Source organism: Nyctibius grandis, chromosome 3 (genome assembly GCF_013368605.1).
Source record: "Nyctibius grandis isolate bNycGra1 chromosome 3, bNycGra1.pri, whole genome shotgun sequence".
NCBI classification, from domain to species: domain Eukaryota; kingdom Metazoa; phylum Chordata; class Aves; order Nyctibiiformes; family Nyctibiidae; genus Nyctibius; species Nyctibius grandis.
The window spans coordinates 72245299-72264241 of record NC_090660.1 but is presented as its reverse complement, the minus strand read 5'-3'; the positions used below and the strand labels follow the sequence as shown (position 1 = coordinate 72264241).

The window sequence follows — 18943 nt, the reverse complement described above, 5'->3', positions numbered from 1 at the left end:
CTCTTTTTAGTATTATCTATTAAGTATATTGGGAGGAAATATCGGAAGCTTATTGGGATGAAACTGGAAACAGAATAATAATATTAGCATTGTGAGGAGAGATGCTTAAATGATGTAGAGTAGGGCAGGATCAAAAAGTGTTTACAGAGGAGAAAAAGGAGAGAACAAGCCTGTCTCTGTATGTACCACCTTCATGATATACATGTACCCGATTTTGGTACAGTATGTAGTCTATTGTTTGCTACAGACTGTCTTGTGCTTAGTTAACATTTATCTGTGCATTCAGATTTTTACAAAAAACACCGGGGTTAAATTATTTTATATGTAGAAGTAAGACAAAAGCTTCGAAGTGCCCAAGTCACTTCTGAAAATGAGATCTAGGTTCCCAATGGATTTTCATGTTTTTTACATTTTAGTCAAGTACATATATTAAGTTAGTGTTCCCAAGAGTCTTTAATTAGTGAACAGGGTTTTTTTCTTGCAAAATAGCTTGCATTGTAAGTGTATATCACCAAAATCTACCAAATATCTAAAGGGGAAAGTTTATTAAATATTTTGTGACAAGCAATAATGTAGTATTTGAAGCATCTGCAGAGAAAGACCTTTTATGCAACTATATAGTTCAGACCATAATCTATGGTTACTTAAAAAAATAAAGAAAAAGAAACAAAAAAGTCCTGTTGGCCCAATTATGTTTTGAGTATAAGCTGTAATTTTATTGTATCTCTTTCTTGTCATAATCTGTTAACATAAATTTATTTCAATTAAATCATATTTTTAATATTCTAGGGAAAAGTGAAAAAGAAACTGAACAAGACAAACCAGAAAAGGGTAAGTCTGCGAGTAACATTCTGTTCTTCTGAAATTCAAAAGCATGCTTTCTGGAGAACTGATTTAAATCAGATTATATAGTAGTGAAGCTTGGCTCCTGTACGTCTTATGTAGATAAACTGGAGTTGAATAAACATCCAGAGTGCGTCTGCTTTTGTAGTAAACGCACAGCCGTTTCCAAAGCTGATACCAATGTATTCCCCTCTTATGTGGTCCCAGGCTACTGCTAAAAACTTTTATTTCAGGAGTAAAATGTTCAGTGTTGTTCTTCTAGTCTAGGACTCCAGAGGTCATGGCTTCACCAGGCTTCTCCGGTCTTTCTGGGTGAGAGGCAACCTGGGCTGCCTGTCCCCAAAAGCCGGGCTCAGCACTGCCCCAAAAGCTGGGTTGAGCACTGCCTGCTGTGCTAAGCTGGCATTACACAAAAACCTCAGGGCCTGTGCCTGCATCCTTTTCACCTGGGTATGGCCTACAGAGTAGAGGTTGCCATAAGTAGCTCCATCACTGCTTCTAGATGGAAGGAGAGAGAGTCAGTGATTCTGCTGGTGTCTACGGCTTCTTTTTCATTCTGTTTCCATTTTTCTATGTGGGTGTTATCTTATAGTTGAGTACTTAGCAATGCTACTTTTATGATCTTTTGGTAAGGTTTATTTGGTTTGGTTTTGTATATTTGTATTTTAAATGTAAGTTTCTAGGGCTGGAAAATTTTAAACATTTTATTGAAGTATTAAATATGTCAAATATAAGCCTATATTTAAAAAGTAGATATACCATTAGCCAGTGTACTTGGAAAGCAAGGCAATTATATCCACATTTCCATTTATAAAAGGATAGATTTGGCAGGAAATACCTTACTGCACTGGGCTTACATACTTGATAGTAGAAAACAAACACATTATATGCTAGTTTTATTGACCTGTTAGAACAGTAGAATAAAATGAAGTCCAATGGCCATCCAGCATGGGTAAAAAGCATTCATAGGTAAAAATACTAGCTTGTGTAAGAAAATGAAAATGTACAGATATACTATTATGGAATGTTATTAATCAGAACTTATAAGAGAACGTTATGACTTGAAAGTATGACAAGGTGGAGCCACTTCCCTTTGACACCCTTAGTGCTGTGTGTTTTTTTTTTTTATTTAAACATAGAGCATCTAAATAAATGCTTCTGCTGAGTCCTGCCATTGCAGATTACAGGATTTCTATAAGCTGGAAAAAGGGCTGGTTTTGTTTTCCAGGTTAAATTGATAAAATTTTGCATCCTACAGGGAAAAACAGTCCTGCATTTTTTATGAAATTTGTTTATAGCTAAACTGCTTGTGTGGTTTTCATACAAGTCAAATTTTGTTGAACTGTTTTTAGTTTTCATAGTTTGAACTGTTTAAGTTTTCACTTTCAATAAAAGTGTCTAGCTATAGATATCCTAGTCATAGATGGTGGTTTAAAGTACTATTGAATTGGTTTATTTTAAATGACCGCAAATAAGATGCAGCAATAAATTGATGAGAGATGTATTTTAAAAAATACTGTTCTGTGGCTGGCTGGTATATGTAGAAAACTCAGAAATCTAAGGAGTTGAGAATGTGAAAATTCATGTTTGGCTTGAGTTTAGGGATTGCTTATGATTCTGACAGTGCAGAGAGATGTATGTGCAAATCTGCATTTCGTTTTAGATATTTGGACATACAAGCTCCAACAAGCCTTCTGTGTAGAAACTACAGTTTTGAGTGGATCTTACAACATTAACATTTTTCACTGCTGCAGTCTTCATAGTACTTTGTTAGCAAAAAAACGCTGAAACGTCTTTTGTATTAACAGAAACTCCTTTGGAAACTCCTCTGAAGAAACAAAAACTAAACTCATTTGTAGTGTACTATTACCTCAAGTTTTCTCTGTTATATTTAATTGAGAAGGATTTTTTGTCTTCTCCATAAGAATGTGATCAGACTTTATACTCAAACAAGTAATTTAAATGGGATGTGTGTTTCACGTGAATCTGAAAAATAATTGTTTAAAATGTTTCACAGGTGGTACAATCCAGGGCGTATATACCACATCCATAAGACGTCTTTCCGTATGGGGTGGTTTTAGTTGGTTTTGATCACATAGGCTAACAAAATTTAAATTTAAGTAAGGAGCTTCATTTTTCTACTTTGGCTTATAATGGCATATAGTGAATATTCATTTGTATTGGTGAAGAATGGATATAAAAACTGGAACAATCGTTTTCTGCAATGAAACATGTTTCTATCGTACACTGAACATCAGCATAGGTAATTACAATAATAATTTTCACTTCAAAACTAATAAAACGTGAAAATAAGTGCTATTTGGTTGGAGTACTCAGTTGTGTTGCATCAGGGATGGAGGTATACATAAACCAGGTTTAGGACAATGTCATTCCACAAGCTGCCCTGCAAGTGTCATTCTGATACCAGGGTCAACATTCACCTCGGTTTACTCTAGGTATTTACCTTTGAACAGGATATGTGGGATTCCACTGTGGTACCAGTAAAGATCCAACCTGCATAACCTGTGGAGGCTAAAGTGCTATTCTTCTGGCTAAATGTAGGTTTTTGCTGTAGGGTGAGATGAGTTGACCCTAAACTCCATTGAGAACCTTACCCAGACCTCCATTGGCTGTAGAAAGAGCTTACAGGCTTAGCTCACCTCCAGCAATGTCACCTCAAGTTAGGTGGGCTGAGTTCTACCCTTGCAAGCTCTACCTTTAAGGGTATACATATTACCTATTGATTTAGTTATATATTTAATTGTAGCCTGCATCAAATATGAGCTGTGGGCAGAATAACCACTGTTGTACTTCACAGAACTAGTTCTCAAAGTCCACAACTGCTGCATAACACCATGCTGAACTAAATGTATAGGACATTAGAATATTAGTATGTATTTTTGTACAGAAGGTCAGTGAAGAAATTTATTTCTAGTCTTGTCAAAGGGTTGCTTGATTCTAGCCTTTGAATGAAGCCAAAAGACTTCATGATGAAAGGGAGAGGTGAATGATGGAAATACATGCCAAAAATAAAATTATCATTCTGCAGTTGTTTCTTACAATCAACATCTAACCAACCAACAGTAATTTCAGACAGAAAACCCTGTAGAATACCTTTTACTGCAAGGGAAATTGTTCTGGAATAACTGCAGCTAAAGATTTATTATAGTCATTAGATTCCACAGCTTTATTAGTCCCTAAAATGCCTCAGTTTTTATTATCTTATTGCTTCCCCAGAGAAGTTGATTATAGAGGTTTTGCCTGTTCTACCAGTACAGTTTAGAAAGATCTTTTAATTATTGTAGTGCTGCTGGCTTTAAATGTCTAGATGCAGTTACTTGTTTTTATATCTTCTAAGTTATCTTATATAGAAGACCATAAAACAAGTGGATCACTTACACTATCTGTATCTCACGTAATGAGCTTCCCAAACAACAGGACAATGACGGGAGTTTTTCATCATCATCAAATTCTCATTCAAGCACCCACTGAGAGACAGCACAATTTCAAAAACTAATTTGGTAATGCTACAGGTCTAGTATGAGGAGGGAAGACAATTACTTGAGCAAATTTTGAATTCCAGGTAAAAGTAGTTGGTCTGCTAATATATATGTATGTTTTTCAGACCATAACTGAAACTTTGAAACTTGAACTGGGAAGGTCAGTGTATCTGAAGGAGGGGGCAGAGGGGAATTAGTAAAACAGAAGGTCACAAAATTCATTGGAAAACTTCTACAGACCATGATCGTTCATATCTACTTATCATTGTCTTTTAAGGCACCCATCCACAAGTTGCCAAGAACATTATTACTGAAGTTGTGTCACAGCAAGGATAAGAGGGTGTTTAGAAAAGAAAGCCTGTGGCCCCTCTGGAAACTGCTTCCTTAGATTTTTACAGTTTAAGATGGAGAACGGGCCGGAGGAGCTTTTGCTGCCAATGACTGTTTTGCATGCCAGGAGTAGCAGATGCAAGACAGAGTAAGCCACCGGCAATGCCCCCTTGGCCTTATAATGACGATAGGAAAAAAATAAAAATAAAATAATCCAATGACAAGAACTAAAATCTACTTATGAGGTAGTTAATTAGATAGGAAGCAGAGTCCTTCTATCCTCATGTTCTCTCTCCGCACCCTCAGAGAGATAGTGACATTATCATCTTGCCATTTCTGAGCAGCTAGAAATTTCATTAGAAGACATTTAACAAGAAACATGCAAGCTAATAGTATAATATGGACACTCTTAATCACAAAGGAGGCTACTGTCCCTCTACATTGACTACAAATGCTACAGCATCAGTTTCTCAACATTAAAGCAAGACAGTTTAGCCTATGTGGAAGACATCCTTCCTCCCAGACCTCTAAGTTACACCAACCAGGAGTCAATCATCCGTATCAATGCACAGGACAGGACCAAGGTACCGAGCTCCAGTGCAGCAGGTAAGCGTTCCCTCCCACTCCATGCCTTTTCATAGTCTCTGAAGATAAGAAAAGGAGCAGAGAGCTTAGGAAAGGGAATAGTTACTACTAAGAGCAAAGGACAGAAGAAGAGGAGAAAACAGCAGCAAGAATGAGTGGAAAACTGCCTGAGCTAGCCCCAGTTGAGATTTCTTCCTGGCCACAGTTGCGCGTCAGCTAACGAGATCGCTGTTTGTGGTGTCCTTCTTCCTGACGTGTCTATCGTGTCAGAATAAAATCACAGAATTGTAAAGTATCTGCTCCCAACTTTTTACAAAGCACAGGAGTGAGAGATTATTTGTGTTAAGTATATGAAAGTGCATACTGGTTTTTAGAGTTAACCACTAATTGTTCTGGGATTTCTAATAGCAGCATGATATTATCGCCCGTTTACTTGGAATATCTTTGCTCAGGAACAAAACTGTGCATGTATCCTTTGATCAGAGGCTCAGAGTATGTCAGCAAGGGCATAAAATTCATGCTATGTGGTGCACTAAAGGTACCCCATCCTTTAAATGATATTTTCAGAAAACAACTAGTTGAAGTCTTTACAGTGTAGACATTATCAGAGACCCACTTAAAAGTAACTTTCTATCTGTTAAAATGCCAAGTACATGCTCTATCTTCAGGATTAAAAAAAGTATATTAAGCATGAAAGATAATTATGATAGCATTCAATATTTTCGTCCAGTTCTGGCTAATAAAGTGTTAACTGTTTTGAGACATGAGGCTGATGTCTAATCAGTCCGGTCAGCAGTGTTTGCTCTTTTAGGAGGATGAGGTTTTCCTTAGCCTGGCTAATTGTTTTGTATTTCAGATGAAAATGTGAAATGGAGAGCTGGTGGGGTTTTTTCCCCTCCTTCTATGGAGGCTAGAGAGGATTCATTTACTCCATTACAGAAGTATTATTACTAGTTATTTTTGATAGAATATTTCTACCAGTTTGTTCTGTATTGCTTTGAACTTATGGTCAGACATAATCAATTTTTTGCCATGTACTAGCCATCACTCTTTTTTCCATATGTTTTTCCTTGTTACTTCATGTAATTGGTTTGGATGCGCTTACTGCATTAACATAATTGGCTTACTTGGCACTTTACACCAATTTCAAGCCTTGTGTTCTGCTCAGTTATATAGCACTACACAGGCATTTGATCATTTGAGGATGTTTGTTTAGAAATTCTAGAAAAATTTCATTCCTTAATTGTTATTGCTATTTCTCTAGGCAGCGTTTTGCATTAAAGTATCGAGAAATTATATTTGCATTACAGTTCTGTGAATAAAATCAACACAGAAGTTGCAAAATTATTTGCCTGATACTGTTTGTCTGGACAGTTACTTAAGAGAAAAAGATCTACTTCAGATGAAGATTTGCAGAACTTGATTTTTTTTAATGTTACTAGCCTTTTGTTTTTACAGAAAAAAAGCTAATAATAGCACCAGTAATTGAGATTGCTTTCTATCACAAGGCACCATTTCTAATCACTTATAGCTTTTCTGAAATTATACCACTGAGATGAAATTTTGCATTGGGAAAACTCATTTTGGAAATGCCTTTCTAAAAATTGATTTTGGAAGGTTTCAAGGAAAAGATTCAGTAGCTTCACAAGATGTACTCTGCACTGATTTCTTTGATTTTTCCTAGTGTTTAACTGAAAAAAAAAAAGAAAAAGCTTTCATTGCAAACTTAGTGTATTTTTTTTCCTCCACATGAGCATGTAGTATTAATGGCTAAAAAACATTAGTTCACACATGCACATGCTGGCTAATAGTCAAAAACATTTGACTTCGGTCACTAAATTTCATTATCTGTTCCCTGCCCGGTCCCTGTTTGCTGCTCTGTCTCCGCTTGTCTCAAAGCAGATGGCATATTCTGGTCCAGACCTTTAGACCTGAGCCGGATTTCCTCTGTTGTTACTCCTTCGCAGCTCTGAAACATTCTGTGAGATCAGATCCTGAAAGGAAGGAATGAATTGTTTCCTGAGTCTTTCAGTGTTCACACTACTGGCTTCCAAACAGCCTGTGGCGGTAAGAGTTGTCATCTAACAGTAATGTCAATGAGTGAGGAGAACAACTCGGATGGGACTTGGTTCCAAATCAAGACATGTGCATGTGGCTGCATGTACTGGTGTGGTGTCCAAACTGCGTTATGTGCAGTGGTCATCTGTACAGTCGGTGGAACCTTCAGCTGACCGCCTAGTAATTGTTTGCTTCATGCTGAAGTCACTTTTTAGTCTCCATTGACTGTAATGACTAAATTTCTAAAGATTACAGCAGGGTTTTGGTATCTACATAGAGAAACCTAAATTTAGTTGCCTTAATTTTAAGCTGCCACTGCACTGGTGACATTCTCAAGTGATGACTAAATGAATGAACTTTTAGCTAGAGAGCAAAGAGCTATGCCATCAGATACTGCTGCTGAGCCAAGCAGTTGTATTGCTTTGTGCTCAGGCTGTGGTAATTTGCAGGTAATTAACACAGTGCTGCATCATGCATAGAAACAGGTGAAGTGTTTCTTGCAAAGGGATACTTATGTTCTTTTAGCACCGTTTGGTATGGGGCACGTGTAATTATGTGACAGAAGAGAGGTTTGGCACTTGCATTCATTTTTCCTTGGATCACTCTCATGGCTGCTTACAGCCCTAATCATTTTCCAAAGTATGCAGCAGAGACAGAGAGTAGCAGTAGAGTAAGTGGTCAGTAACATGGATTTGGGACAATGGAGTTTAGGAGAAAAGACCCTTGAAGAAGGTCGTGAGCAACAAGTGTGTGGAAGAAGACAGGTATCTAAGAACAAGTTGGGGATAAATAGGAAGAGCTGGACCAAGGAACAGATTGTGAACAAGTGTAGAAATGAAAGGGAAGAAATGTGGTAGGGCATCATGGTTGAGAAGGGGAGAGGTTGGAGAAGAGGATGACAGGAGAAGGAAAGAGAAAGGAGATGAACAGAAGCTTAAGGGTTGAGTAGAAGCTGCAGAACATAAAAGCATGATTGTAAGACAAATCAGATAATCTGCAACTGATCCATTTATTTTTGAACTTCAATAGTCTGTTGCTGGCATAGGGCTAGGAGAAATCTCAGTCATAATGATGACTGGTACAGTGAGCTTCTGAGAGAATTTCTTTAATTAACAAATAAGAGAATGGAAGTTCTCTGTGTAATTATAGTCTTGGCACTAAAGTGCATTGACCTGTAGCAGTATATTACAGAAATTGTACAAAATAAGACTAGGTAGGACCCTGAAGCTTACTTTGTCTATTCTGTTGACCAAAGGCCTTATCAACTGTGTGCATCATTCCTGGCAGATGCTTATACAACTTGTTCTTACAAATTCCCAGTAATTAGAATTCCACAACTATCCTCAGCAATCTGTTCTACTGTCCTTGCTCAGAGATACTAGTTCCAGATGTTCAAGCCAAATTTTCTGCTGTAGCAATTTTAAGCCTTTTATTCCTTATCCTGACTATGGTGATATATCAAATAATTTATTCTTTTCATCTCTAGCTACTTTTTACAGAGTGGTATGTGCCACTCTTCCAGTGGCAAAATCTTTGCTACTACCTTTTTCCCCTTTGTTCTTGCTTATTCAGATGTAAATGTTGCCCTCTCCCACCCCTGACAGTTAAAGACAAAATGTTTTTAAACTGTTCTTCAAAAGTAAGTGATTCAATCACCTTTAATCATTTGGTTACTTTTCCTTATTTTTCATGTGATGCTCTTGTGGTCTGAAGAGTATCTAGCAGTGCCTTAATTATTTTTCAAAAAGTATTTCTCTGTCCTTTGTAGAAAAAGACTGTCACTGCTTTTGGTGATGACAAGGTGCCTTCCAACATAAAAACATAAAATATGTCTGGTATTTTAGTTTTCATATGCCATTAGACATGGGAATGGGCTGCCCAGGGAGGTGGTAGAATCACCATCTCTGGATGTATTTAAGAAAAGACTGGACATGGCACTTAGTGCCATGGTCTAGTTGACATGGTGGTGTCAGGGCAATGGTTGGACTTGATGATCCCAGAGGTCTCTTCCAACCTGGCTGATTCTGTGATTCTGTGAAATAGGTATATAAAATAGCTATTTCATCATCTTTCATTGGATGACATTGCAGGCTATTAAATTTACAGCACATTAAATACATTACAACTTCCAAAATATTTTCCTTCTTTTTTTTAATTTCTGTTCTGTATCTTAATACAGAAGGGAGATGTGAGATTGCTTGTCATCACTGGCCATTGTTTATTCTCCAACAGAAAGAACTAGCATGGAGTTTCTTATAAGACTTCTTCCTAGCTTGCTGCTTTGACAGTGGAAACTGTTTTCTCTGAGGATGTCTTCAGCAATCCGATGACAGCAATCCTAGATAGAAAGCCTATCCTTACATCCAAGGCCATTATTGAAAATCCTCAGTATTATTCTTGCAAGACCGTAGTATGATATATAAAAGAATTATTGCCATTTTAATGCTTAACCAGATTTGGACTACAAATCACCCTAGCAGATGTGTGATCATGCATTACTTCAGCTACGTGGTGAAATCTGTAAGTCATTGAAGAAAAATTACATGTTTTTTCCCTCTGAAAACAGATAAGTTAACTTCTTTGTAAGATTGAATTTAATATATTGGGTCACATCTGCTAAAAGATTATTACACTAGAAGGAGACGATGGATAATTTATTAAAATACCCCTGCAGGGAGATAGCAGGCTATCTGGTTAATATAGAGGAATGCTTGATGGTTACACTGAAAGCTCCCTGGTGAATCCTTTACCATAGGAGTAGAATGGGAGATGAAAATGATTGCTCATTATATAATGTTTACTGTGTTATATTGGTGCCTAGCAGCTGAATAATATTTATGTTAACAGCTCCTTTCCAGCTTTTCGTATTGATCTCCTGCTGGTCTAGAGCTGATATGTAATTGTACTGAAAATGGGAAGATAATACTTTTTTGTATGGAGGCAAAACTACCGAAGTCAGATATGAGGGGAAAGATGTCACATCTTTGTGCCACAGACTTGTCAGATTTTCATTAACTTTTTCTTCTGAGCTGTTACTGTCTCATCTTCTTGTAGACTCAAAGGAATTGTGGAAACAGCGTCCCACAGGCAGTAAGCGTTTCTTGGTGGGTGGGAAAGCTTCTCCTTTGCCTCGAAGGAACCTCACTGTTGCCATGCTTACCGAGTTTGAGAAGGACCAAAGGACTTTGTCTTTCCATGAATACTGAAAGTTAGAAAGCTGGCAAACAGCTGTCCTCTCTTACTGAATACACAGTTTCCGTGTAACTGACCAGTCTTAGATAAAGATTTTCATTCATGCCATAAGAACTGGGAATTGACATTTTAGTTGTTTACATAATTTCTTGTATGTACAGCCTCCTACTTAGACAACAGGAACAAACCAAGTGTTTGGTGGTGATATCCAGCTGGAAGCTCCCCAGATCATGTACCCAGAGGAACTGACATGCCTCAATTTTCCTGCTAACAGCAAATGACAGTTTCACATAGCAGCTGTGATCTCCACCAACCTAAAAAGTCCTCAGGGGCACTTGCTTTTATTGGCTTCTTCAGCTGATGCTTCTGGGTTCATCTGCACCTACTGTTGAGCAAGCCAGGCCTCAGAAATAGGAATGATTTCCTGAAAAGCTGAGCTGCATATTTTTAGAAAAGGAAAAAAAAATAAAACACAAAACCCAACAAACCTTTTGAATGTTAAGGATTGTTCTTTTCAGGCCCAGTGACATGTCAGAAACTTCTGACCATACCTGTTAGGCACTGTGGACTCAAGGTCTGGGATGGAGGGATCTTTGCTTTCACGATGAGAGCTGGTTCTGTGAATTTTGCTGGATTCAAGGGGTGTGAACACTTGGAACAGAGCCAGCACTCCTTAATCATTGTCATGATTAACTGCATGAAAATGCAGTAAAGACATTGCTTTCCTATGAAATGGATGACATTAAAGTAAGAAAGATGTAGCGAGACTGGAATCAGCCACAGATTGAAATGTATTTCTACTATATTATCTATGGGGAATGAACAAAAGACATGAAAACCATCTATATTATTATACTAAAAAAAAAAAGCAAAGCACCGTTTTGGTCAGTTCAGTTCCATGATAACTACATTGCTTAAGTGCGTTATTGTGTGCTTGAGTATAAATGCTTCATTTCAAGTCATAGGGTACAATGAAAACCTGAAATATTTAGAGGAGCAAAACCACTATATTAATATATGCTATTTGGTGGTTTATCCTGAAACAGGAGTAAACTCCTGTTACGGCAGACAGTTTTTTCCTTCTTAACTTCTTGGTAGCTAATGCTTTGGAAAATTGCAGTCACTTCTATTATAAGAAGGATCATCAGGGATATAATAATCCTAATGCACTGCTGCTTTAGTACCTTTCCTTTATAGATCCTAATATGTTTTTATATTTAAAGCTTCATACAACCTTTGTGAATAAGTAAATGTAATTTAGTAGGATAGCTTCAATCCTGCTTAAATTCTATTTCCCCCCTGCCCCTGAAGAGCAATAGCATCTATTTAACTGTGCATACCAATGCTGCAGAATACTTTATAAAGGTAATGTAAGAAAAACTCTCCATGCAGAGCTGTCTGAGTTCAGTGTCGAACATGACGGTAAAAGTCTTACACAGAAAGAACCAAAGTAGTCAAGGGAGTTTTTTAATCTCATACAGAAGCAGCTGAGACTCATGAGATCCTCTAAGGCTTGGATGGGGTTAGTATTGGTTTAGCATTATCTAAGGCATTGATCTTTCTCTGGGGTTTAACACAGACAAAGTGATTTGTCTGCCTAAAGCTCTGTGTAGGATCAGAGTCTCGGAGAGAAAGTATCATTTAATGAATCATGAGCCCAGCTTCCAGTAGCGTGTGGTGGCTCTTGTCGTTCCTGAACAGTGCATCCAAGGACTTGGGAAGCAGAATAAAACATGGCTAGTTACAATACCTTGTTATCCAAAATACTTGCTACAGCATTGCAGCAGTCTTGTGATGTTAACCTCTATGGTGTTTGGGTTTAGCTTTACACATACCAGTTACAGCATTCCCTGTTTAAACTTCTACAAAGAAAATAATAATTTTACTTCTTTTCATGCTATTAATGACTTATTGAACATATAATCATAGAAACGATTTGGTTGGAATAGACCCTTAAGGTCATCAAGTCCACCACTAAACCACATCCCTAAGCACCCCATCTACACGTCGTTTAAATACCTCCAGGGATGGTGACTCCACCAATGGCTGATAACCCTTTCAGTGAATAAATTTTTCCTAATATCCAATCTAAACCTCCCCTGGCACAACTTGAGACCATTTCCTATGGTCCTATCGCTTGTTACTTGGGAGAAGAGACAGACACTCACCTTCCTACAACCTCCTTTCAGGTAGTTGTAGACAGCAATAAGGTCTTCCCTGAGCCTCCTTTTCTCCAGACTAAACAACCCCAGTTCCCTCAGCTGCTCCTCATAGGACTTGTTCTCCAGACCCTTCACCAGCTTTGTTGCCCTTCTTTGGACTCACTCCAGCACCTCAATGTCTTTCTTGTAGTGACGGGCCCAGAACTGAACACAATATTCAAGGTGTGGCCTCACCAGGGCCGAGTACAGGGGGACTATCACTTCCCTTGGCCTGCTGGACACACTAATTCTGATGCAAGCCAGGATGCTGTTGGCCTTCTTGGCCACCTGGGCACACTGCTGGCTTATATTCAGCTGGCCATCGATCAACACCCCCAGGTCCTTTTCTGCCAGGCAGCTTTCCAGCCACTCTTCCCCAAGCCTATAGTGTTGCATGGGGTTGTTGTGCCCCAAGTGCAGGACCCGACAGTTGGCCTTGTTGAACCTCATACAATTGGCCTTGTGTCACGGTTTAAAGCTGGGCTGGCGATTAAACCTGCGGCAGATGCCCTCTGTTATCCCCCCCCCTCCCCCCAGAGGGAAAGGGAAAGGGAAAAGGGAGAGAGACTTCTGGGTTGGAAAATTAAAACAGTTTTAATAAACTATAATAATGGAAAAAAAAGTATAATAATAATAATAGAAATAATCAAATATATACAAATATATATACAAAACCAAGATTGAGCTCCCCTGAAGTCAGCCACGTCACCACCGGCACTGCAGGGCAGGCTCCGGGAAGGCCCAGCCTGGGCCTAGCGACGGTCGAGAGCTGGATTCAGGAACGCACGGATCGGGATCGGGGGCAGCAGGAAAACAGACGGAGTCCTCCCTGGACACCGGCCATAGCAGAAAGAGAGCGAGACCCTCGTGATCCCCCCCCTTTATACCGAGAATGACGTGTATGGGATGGAATACCCTCGTTGGTCAATTTTGGGTCACCTGCCCTGTCCGCTCCCCTCTGCAGCTGCGACCCCCCTTCGGCTCTTCACTCGTAAGCAATGAGGAATTCAGCAGTGACCTTGGTTTCTCTCAAGAATAAGTACAGCAAGAGCCTTTCTGCACAACATCCCTACCGGTGCCTCAGTGATAACTACAAACTTCGAGCGTTATCAGTCCTGGAAGCAGACACTGTCTGCAAAAACATGCAGTTAGTTAGAGGAGACTTAGCTGAAAGTAAAAATCACTGAAAGGAAAATCGGCCTGGTTTAGGCCAAACCAGGACACCTTGGCCTATCAATCCAGATCCCTCTGCAGAGCCTTCCTACCCTCAAGCAGATCAACGCTCCTGCCCAACTTGGTGTCGTCCGCGAATTTACTGACGGTACACTTGATCCCCTGGTCCAGATCGTTGATAAAGATATTAAAGAGAACTGGCCCAAATACTGAGCCCTGGGGAACACCACTTGTGACCAACCACCAACTGGATTTAACTCCATTCATCACAACTCTTTGGGCCCAGCCATCCAGCCAGTTTTTTACCCAGTGAGGCGTATGCCCATCCAAGCCATAAGGAGCCAGTTTCTCCAGGAGAAATCTGTGGGAGACTGTGTCAAAGGCTTTGCTAAAGTCTAGGTTCACAACATCCTTTCCCTCATCCAGTAAGCGAGTCATCTTGTCATAGAAGGAGATCAGGTTAGTCAAGCCTTTCATAAACCCATGTTGACTGGGCCTGATTGCCTGGTTGTCCTGTATGTGCCCCATGATAGCACTCAAGATGATCTGCTCCATAACCTTCCCCGACACTGAGGTCAGACTGACAGGCCTGTAGTTCCCGGGATCCTCCTTCCGGCCCTTCTTGTAGATGGGTATCACATTTGCTAACCTCCAGTCAGCTGGGACCTCCCCGGCTAGCCAGGACTGCTGATAAATGCAGCTGATAATAGTGGCTTGGTGAGCACTTCTGCCAGCTCCCTCAGTACCCTTAGCTGGATCCAATCCGGCCCCATAGAGTTGTGTGTATCTAAGTGGTATAACAGGTTGCTAACCATTTCCCCTTGGATTATGGGGGCTTCATTCTGCTCCCGGTCCCTGTCTTCCAGCTCAGGGGTCTGGGTACCCAGAGAACAACTGGTCTTACTACTAAAGGCTGAGGCAAAGAAGGCATTTAGTACCTCAGCCTTTTCCTCATCCTTTGTCACTATGTTTCCCCCCTGCATCCAATAAAGGATGGAGATTCTCCTTGGCCCTCCTTTTGTTGCTCATGCATTTATAGAAATATTTTTATTGTCATTTACAGCAGTAGTCAGATTCAGTTCTAGCTGGGCTTTGGCCCTTCTAATTTTCTCCCTGCATAGCCTCACAACATCTTCGTAGTCCTCCTGAGTCGCCTGCCCCTTCTTCCGAAGATCATAAAGTCTCCTTTTTTTCTTGAGTTCCAGCCAAAGCTCTCTGTTCAGCCAGGCTGGTCTTCTTGCCCACCAGCTTGTCTTTCAGCACATGGGAATGGCCCCATAGAGGGGAAAAAACATTAATGCATAATTTAAGCAAAAATATGTGCTACTAATTACAGATATATATAACTAGTAGTTACTTGTGTCAGCCAATATATATTTCCCTTACTTGTGTCAGAAAAGGTTGGGTTTTTTTTTTCAATGGAGTACAAAAGCAAAGTTTAGCTATAGCAGATGTGGAAAAAAGCAGTTATCTCCTGTCATATCCTTCAGTAGTGTATTTGCTTTTTTTTAACATCTAGTATACATAATGCAACCAAATAGACATTGTGAACAGAGTGAACCACTATGAAGTAAATAGCTGTTTCAAGTGACACAATTTACTTCAATTTTCTTCAAATGCAATTTACTTTACACAATTTACTTCAAGACTGACTTGCTACATACCGCTGCTGCTCTGCTACTGTGTGAAAGCTTGCTAAGCTGTGGAAACTTCATCACTTAAAGAGGTCTTCATTAGTCATTTCAGCATTGAGCCTGTTTTCAACAGGAAGTGGGACTTTTTGAGTCCCTCCTACCCTAAGTAACTATGATTTCTATCAACTCTTTTAATTACTTTAGACAAAGAAATAGACATATATAGGCAGAACTTTAGAAATTACTAACATGTCCTGGTAATGATATTGTTCATAATACCATATAAGTGTGGAAAAATAACAGGTCTCTTTTTTTCTTCCATGTCAACTGAACCATTTGGAAAAAAATACTCGACTATAAGAGTTGAAAAATGCTTTATCAAAAACTTGACTGTAAAGTTATTCAGTTTGAATACTTGAAATAGTTGAAAAGATTGCTTTTTCATACAGAAGTTTGTGACTGTAATAAGTAAGAAATAAATTTCTTCTCTGTGTATTTTTAAACTGCCTTGTTTGAAAATCATGCACTTTACCAGCACAGTACTAGTCGCTAGTTAGAGGTTGCTCCACACAATTGCTGTGAAATACAAAAGAAGTAATGAATTGTGTGTGTTTTAAATCTCTTCTAGCTAAAAAGAAGAAGAAGCCAAAGCTCTTAAATAAGTTTGATAAGACCATTAAAGCTGAACTAGATGCTGCAGAAAAACTACGTAAAAAAGTAAGTTGTGAATATTTCACTCAGGACTGTAGACAGTGGACAAAAATGAATAAAATAAAAATTAACTTAGAAAAAGGGAGAATTACTTTTAGATTACTTTCTGTGAAATTAACTTTTTGAAATTAAATACTCAGTGCATGTTTGTCCTTCAAGTTTCATTTCTGCTGGATAGTTTATCTCTAATTTTTTAAAGTCAGAAGTGTATTTGTGTTCATGGGTGTTTGCTCACCTTTAACTTTGAAAATATTTAGCTTAGCTGTCGAATTCCTATAATCAAATAACTGCTTAAATTAATCACATGGAACAGGGTTAGTTCTGTCCTATCACTGTTGTCCTTCTGAGTACTGAAGCCAACTATTATCAGAGAACTTAAATAGTGTAAGCGTGTTAATATGGATCTCTCAGTAAGCATTCATATGCTTCGTGAGCATTAGGTCCGAATCTTTGTAGCAGGTGTTGTTTGTGTTGGGATTCTGTGTGTGTCCTGTGAGTGTCTCTGCTCCCGTACAGCTGCTTAGAGCGCGAAGCAGATGTTCCTGCTTCTCACCAGTGGCAGCAAGACCTTAACATCAGTCAGTCAGTTTTGGTAGTTCTGAATGTAATGACTTGACTGTGAAAAACAAACAAGCAAAACAACCAATTTTATTCTTTTATTTGAGTGTTTCAGAAAACAAGACCTTTGCAGAGATGTCCCATTTCCAGATGTGAGATTAAATAGTGAAGCAAGACTATGTGACTGTTAGAAATGAGAGACCTTAAGTCTTTTAGATGTAAATCTTGTAAAAAGTCTTATATGCCTCACAGACAGTCCTAGCACATGGAGAAAAACTGCAGGTCTTTGTTGTACCCTGGATTTGAGATGGCAGAGCAATGAGATATGCTATTTTCAGTACAGTACAATAAAAATCATTTTGGTCAGTGCAGGTGTAGGATTATTCTTGTTTTTCAGAAGACTGGCTGTGCAGTTTTAGCTTTACATTGCTATCTATGCAGCCTCAGAGTTCCTGTAGGTCTGTGATGGGGCTGAAGGGCTACTACATAGAGAGCACTAACCTCAGGGTGCCACTGCTGCTGCTCTTCACTAGGAGCCTTGTTTGCATGTTAGAACATAAAAATAAAAAGCATTTTCATGCTTCTTGTTACTTAAACAATTGGTTGATTGGTGAAAGGCGTAACAGAAACTTTTGATGAGCCTGTAGGGTCAGCTGTCTGACTCTCTTTCCTGCCTCTGTCTCTTGGTGAGTTGCAGACAATCATGCTTGTCTTGTAGGAAGCAGGATAAATTTAGTAACAAGTCAGACATATGTAATATTTGAAGATAGCAAGACAGTTGTGTGTAATAATCCACCCATATTTATAAGGCTGTAAGAGTTGGAAGTGGCAGCAAGATCTGATGCCAAATTTTGCCGAGCAGTGCTTAGCTCCTATTTAACAGTGCTGCTGATTCTTCTCAGCTTCCATCCTTACTTGATAGTCAGCGTCAATCATGAGAATGCCATAGTTACATTCGGACTTTGTATGCAACAGGGAAGAGACACAGAGCACATGTGAGGTGTCCTGAGGGACATCATTATGCAAAACATTTGGAGGAAACAGACATACACTATGGATGAGTCTGCAGTATTTCCCCTAGAAGAACCGTAGTTACGAGACTGTTCATCATGTGAGGTATGCAGAGAGGAAATTTCTACATATGTCTAGAACTTCCTTTCTGTTCTCTGTTGCATTTAGTTTGGATTTTGTTATTAGCAATAGAATCTTCACGTTTTTATATAGACAGGGTATTGTGATCAGCATTTTTTCCAGTCAACAAAGGGAAAGTGAGTAAAATAAAAATAAAGCTATTAATTTTAACCATGGAAAGTAGATAATACTGTTTCATAAATAATTACTACGAATTTCACTTAAATAAGCAGGCAATCCCAATAAAAATATGAATGAAAACTCTTGACTCAGTCTACAGTTTTTTGTTTTATTTTTGGTTTTTAATTGGGGAAGCTAATGTGCTATTAGGTCATGCATCCTTTAGCATTTTTATGAGATAGAATTGCTGATAAGTATCTCTAATTTCCAGGGAAAAGCTGAAGAAGCTTTAAAGGCCTTTGAAGCATTAGTGAATCAATATCCACAGAGTCCTCGAGCAAGATATGGGAAAGCACAGGTACTAAAAGAAAAAGCTATAAATGTTAAAAAAGATAAAATAAACCTTTTTTAACAACAGAGTTTAAACCCCAGTCAGACTTCGTTTATAATTTTATGGATGTTTCCTAGGGAAAAAAAGAATTATATGATCTGTCATACTGTATCTGTTTCAGTCCTCCATTCTTCCCCAATTACTTTGGGAGTTTTTGTCTAGCTTTAGTCTAGTGGGAAGTATTGTAAATAACGCAAAAATAAGATACGTCCTGTAGATCTCATGAAAACTGTCAGATGAATGCTAAGAGAGAAATCCCAACTAACATCCCAGTGCAGGAACAACAGGCAGAACTTAGCTGTTACATACTGTTTGCTGCCGCTGGTAAATCAACACGTCAGTCAGCTCTGGGCTAAATGCTGCTTTTTGCGTAGTGGGAATAGGGAAGGGGATTTGGAGTTTTTATAGAGAGAGTGTTAAAGGGTAAAGAACACAAATTCTTTGGCAAGGGCTTAATTAGCTTTTTCTCGTGGAGCGAGTTCTGTTTCAGATGTTCCCCTCAGAAAATAAAAGAAA

At 38.9% G+C, this 18943-nt stretch overlaps 1 protein-coding gene across 8 annotated transcripts in view; it reads left to right on the top strand.

The window, feature by feature from the left end:
* The window catches only part of ASPH (aspartate beta-hydroxylase), a 135021-nt gene that overhangs the window by 73157 nt on the left and 42921 nt on the right, over positions 1-18943 (top strand). For all 8 annotated transcript variants that reach the window (XM_068395685.1, XM_068395684.1, XM_068395683.1 and 5 more), the window contains 3 exons: positions 790-831; positions 16145-16233; positions 18308-18394. In XM_068395685.1, coding sequence (XP_068251786.1) covers positions 790-831; positions 16145-16233; positions 18308-18394 — 218 coding nt within the window. The remainder of the gene's footprint in view (positions 1-789; positions 832-16144; positions 16234-18307; positions 18395-18943) is intronic.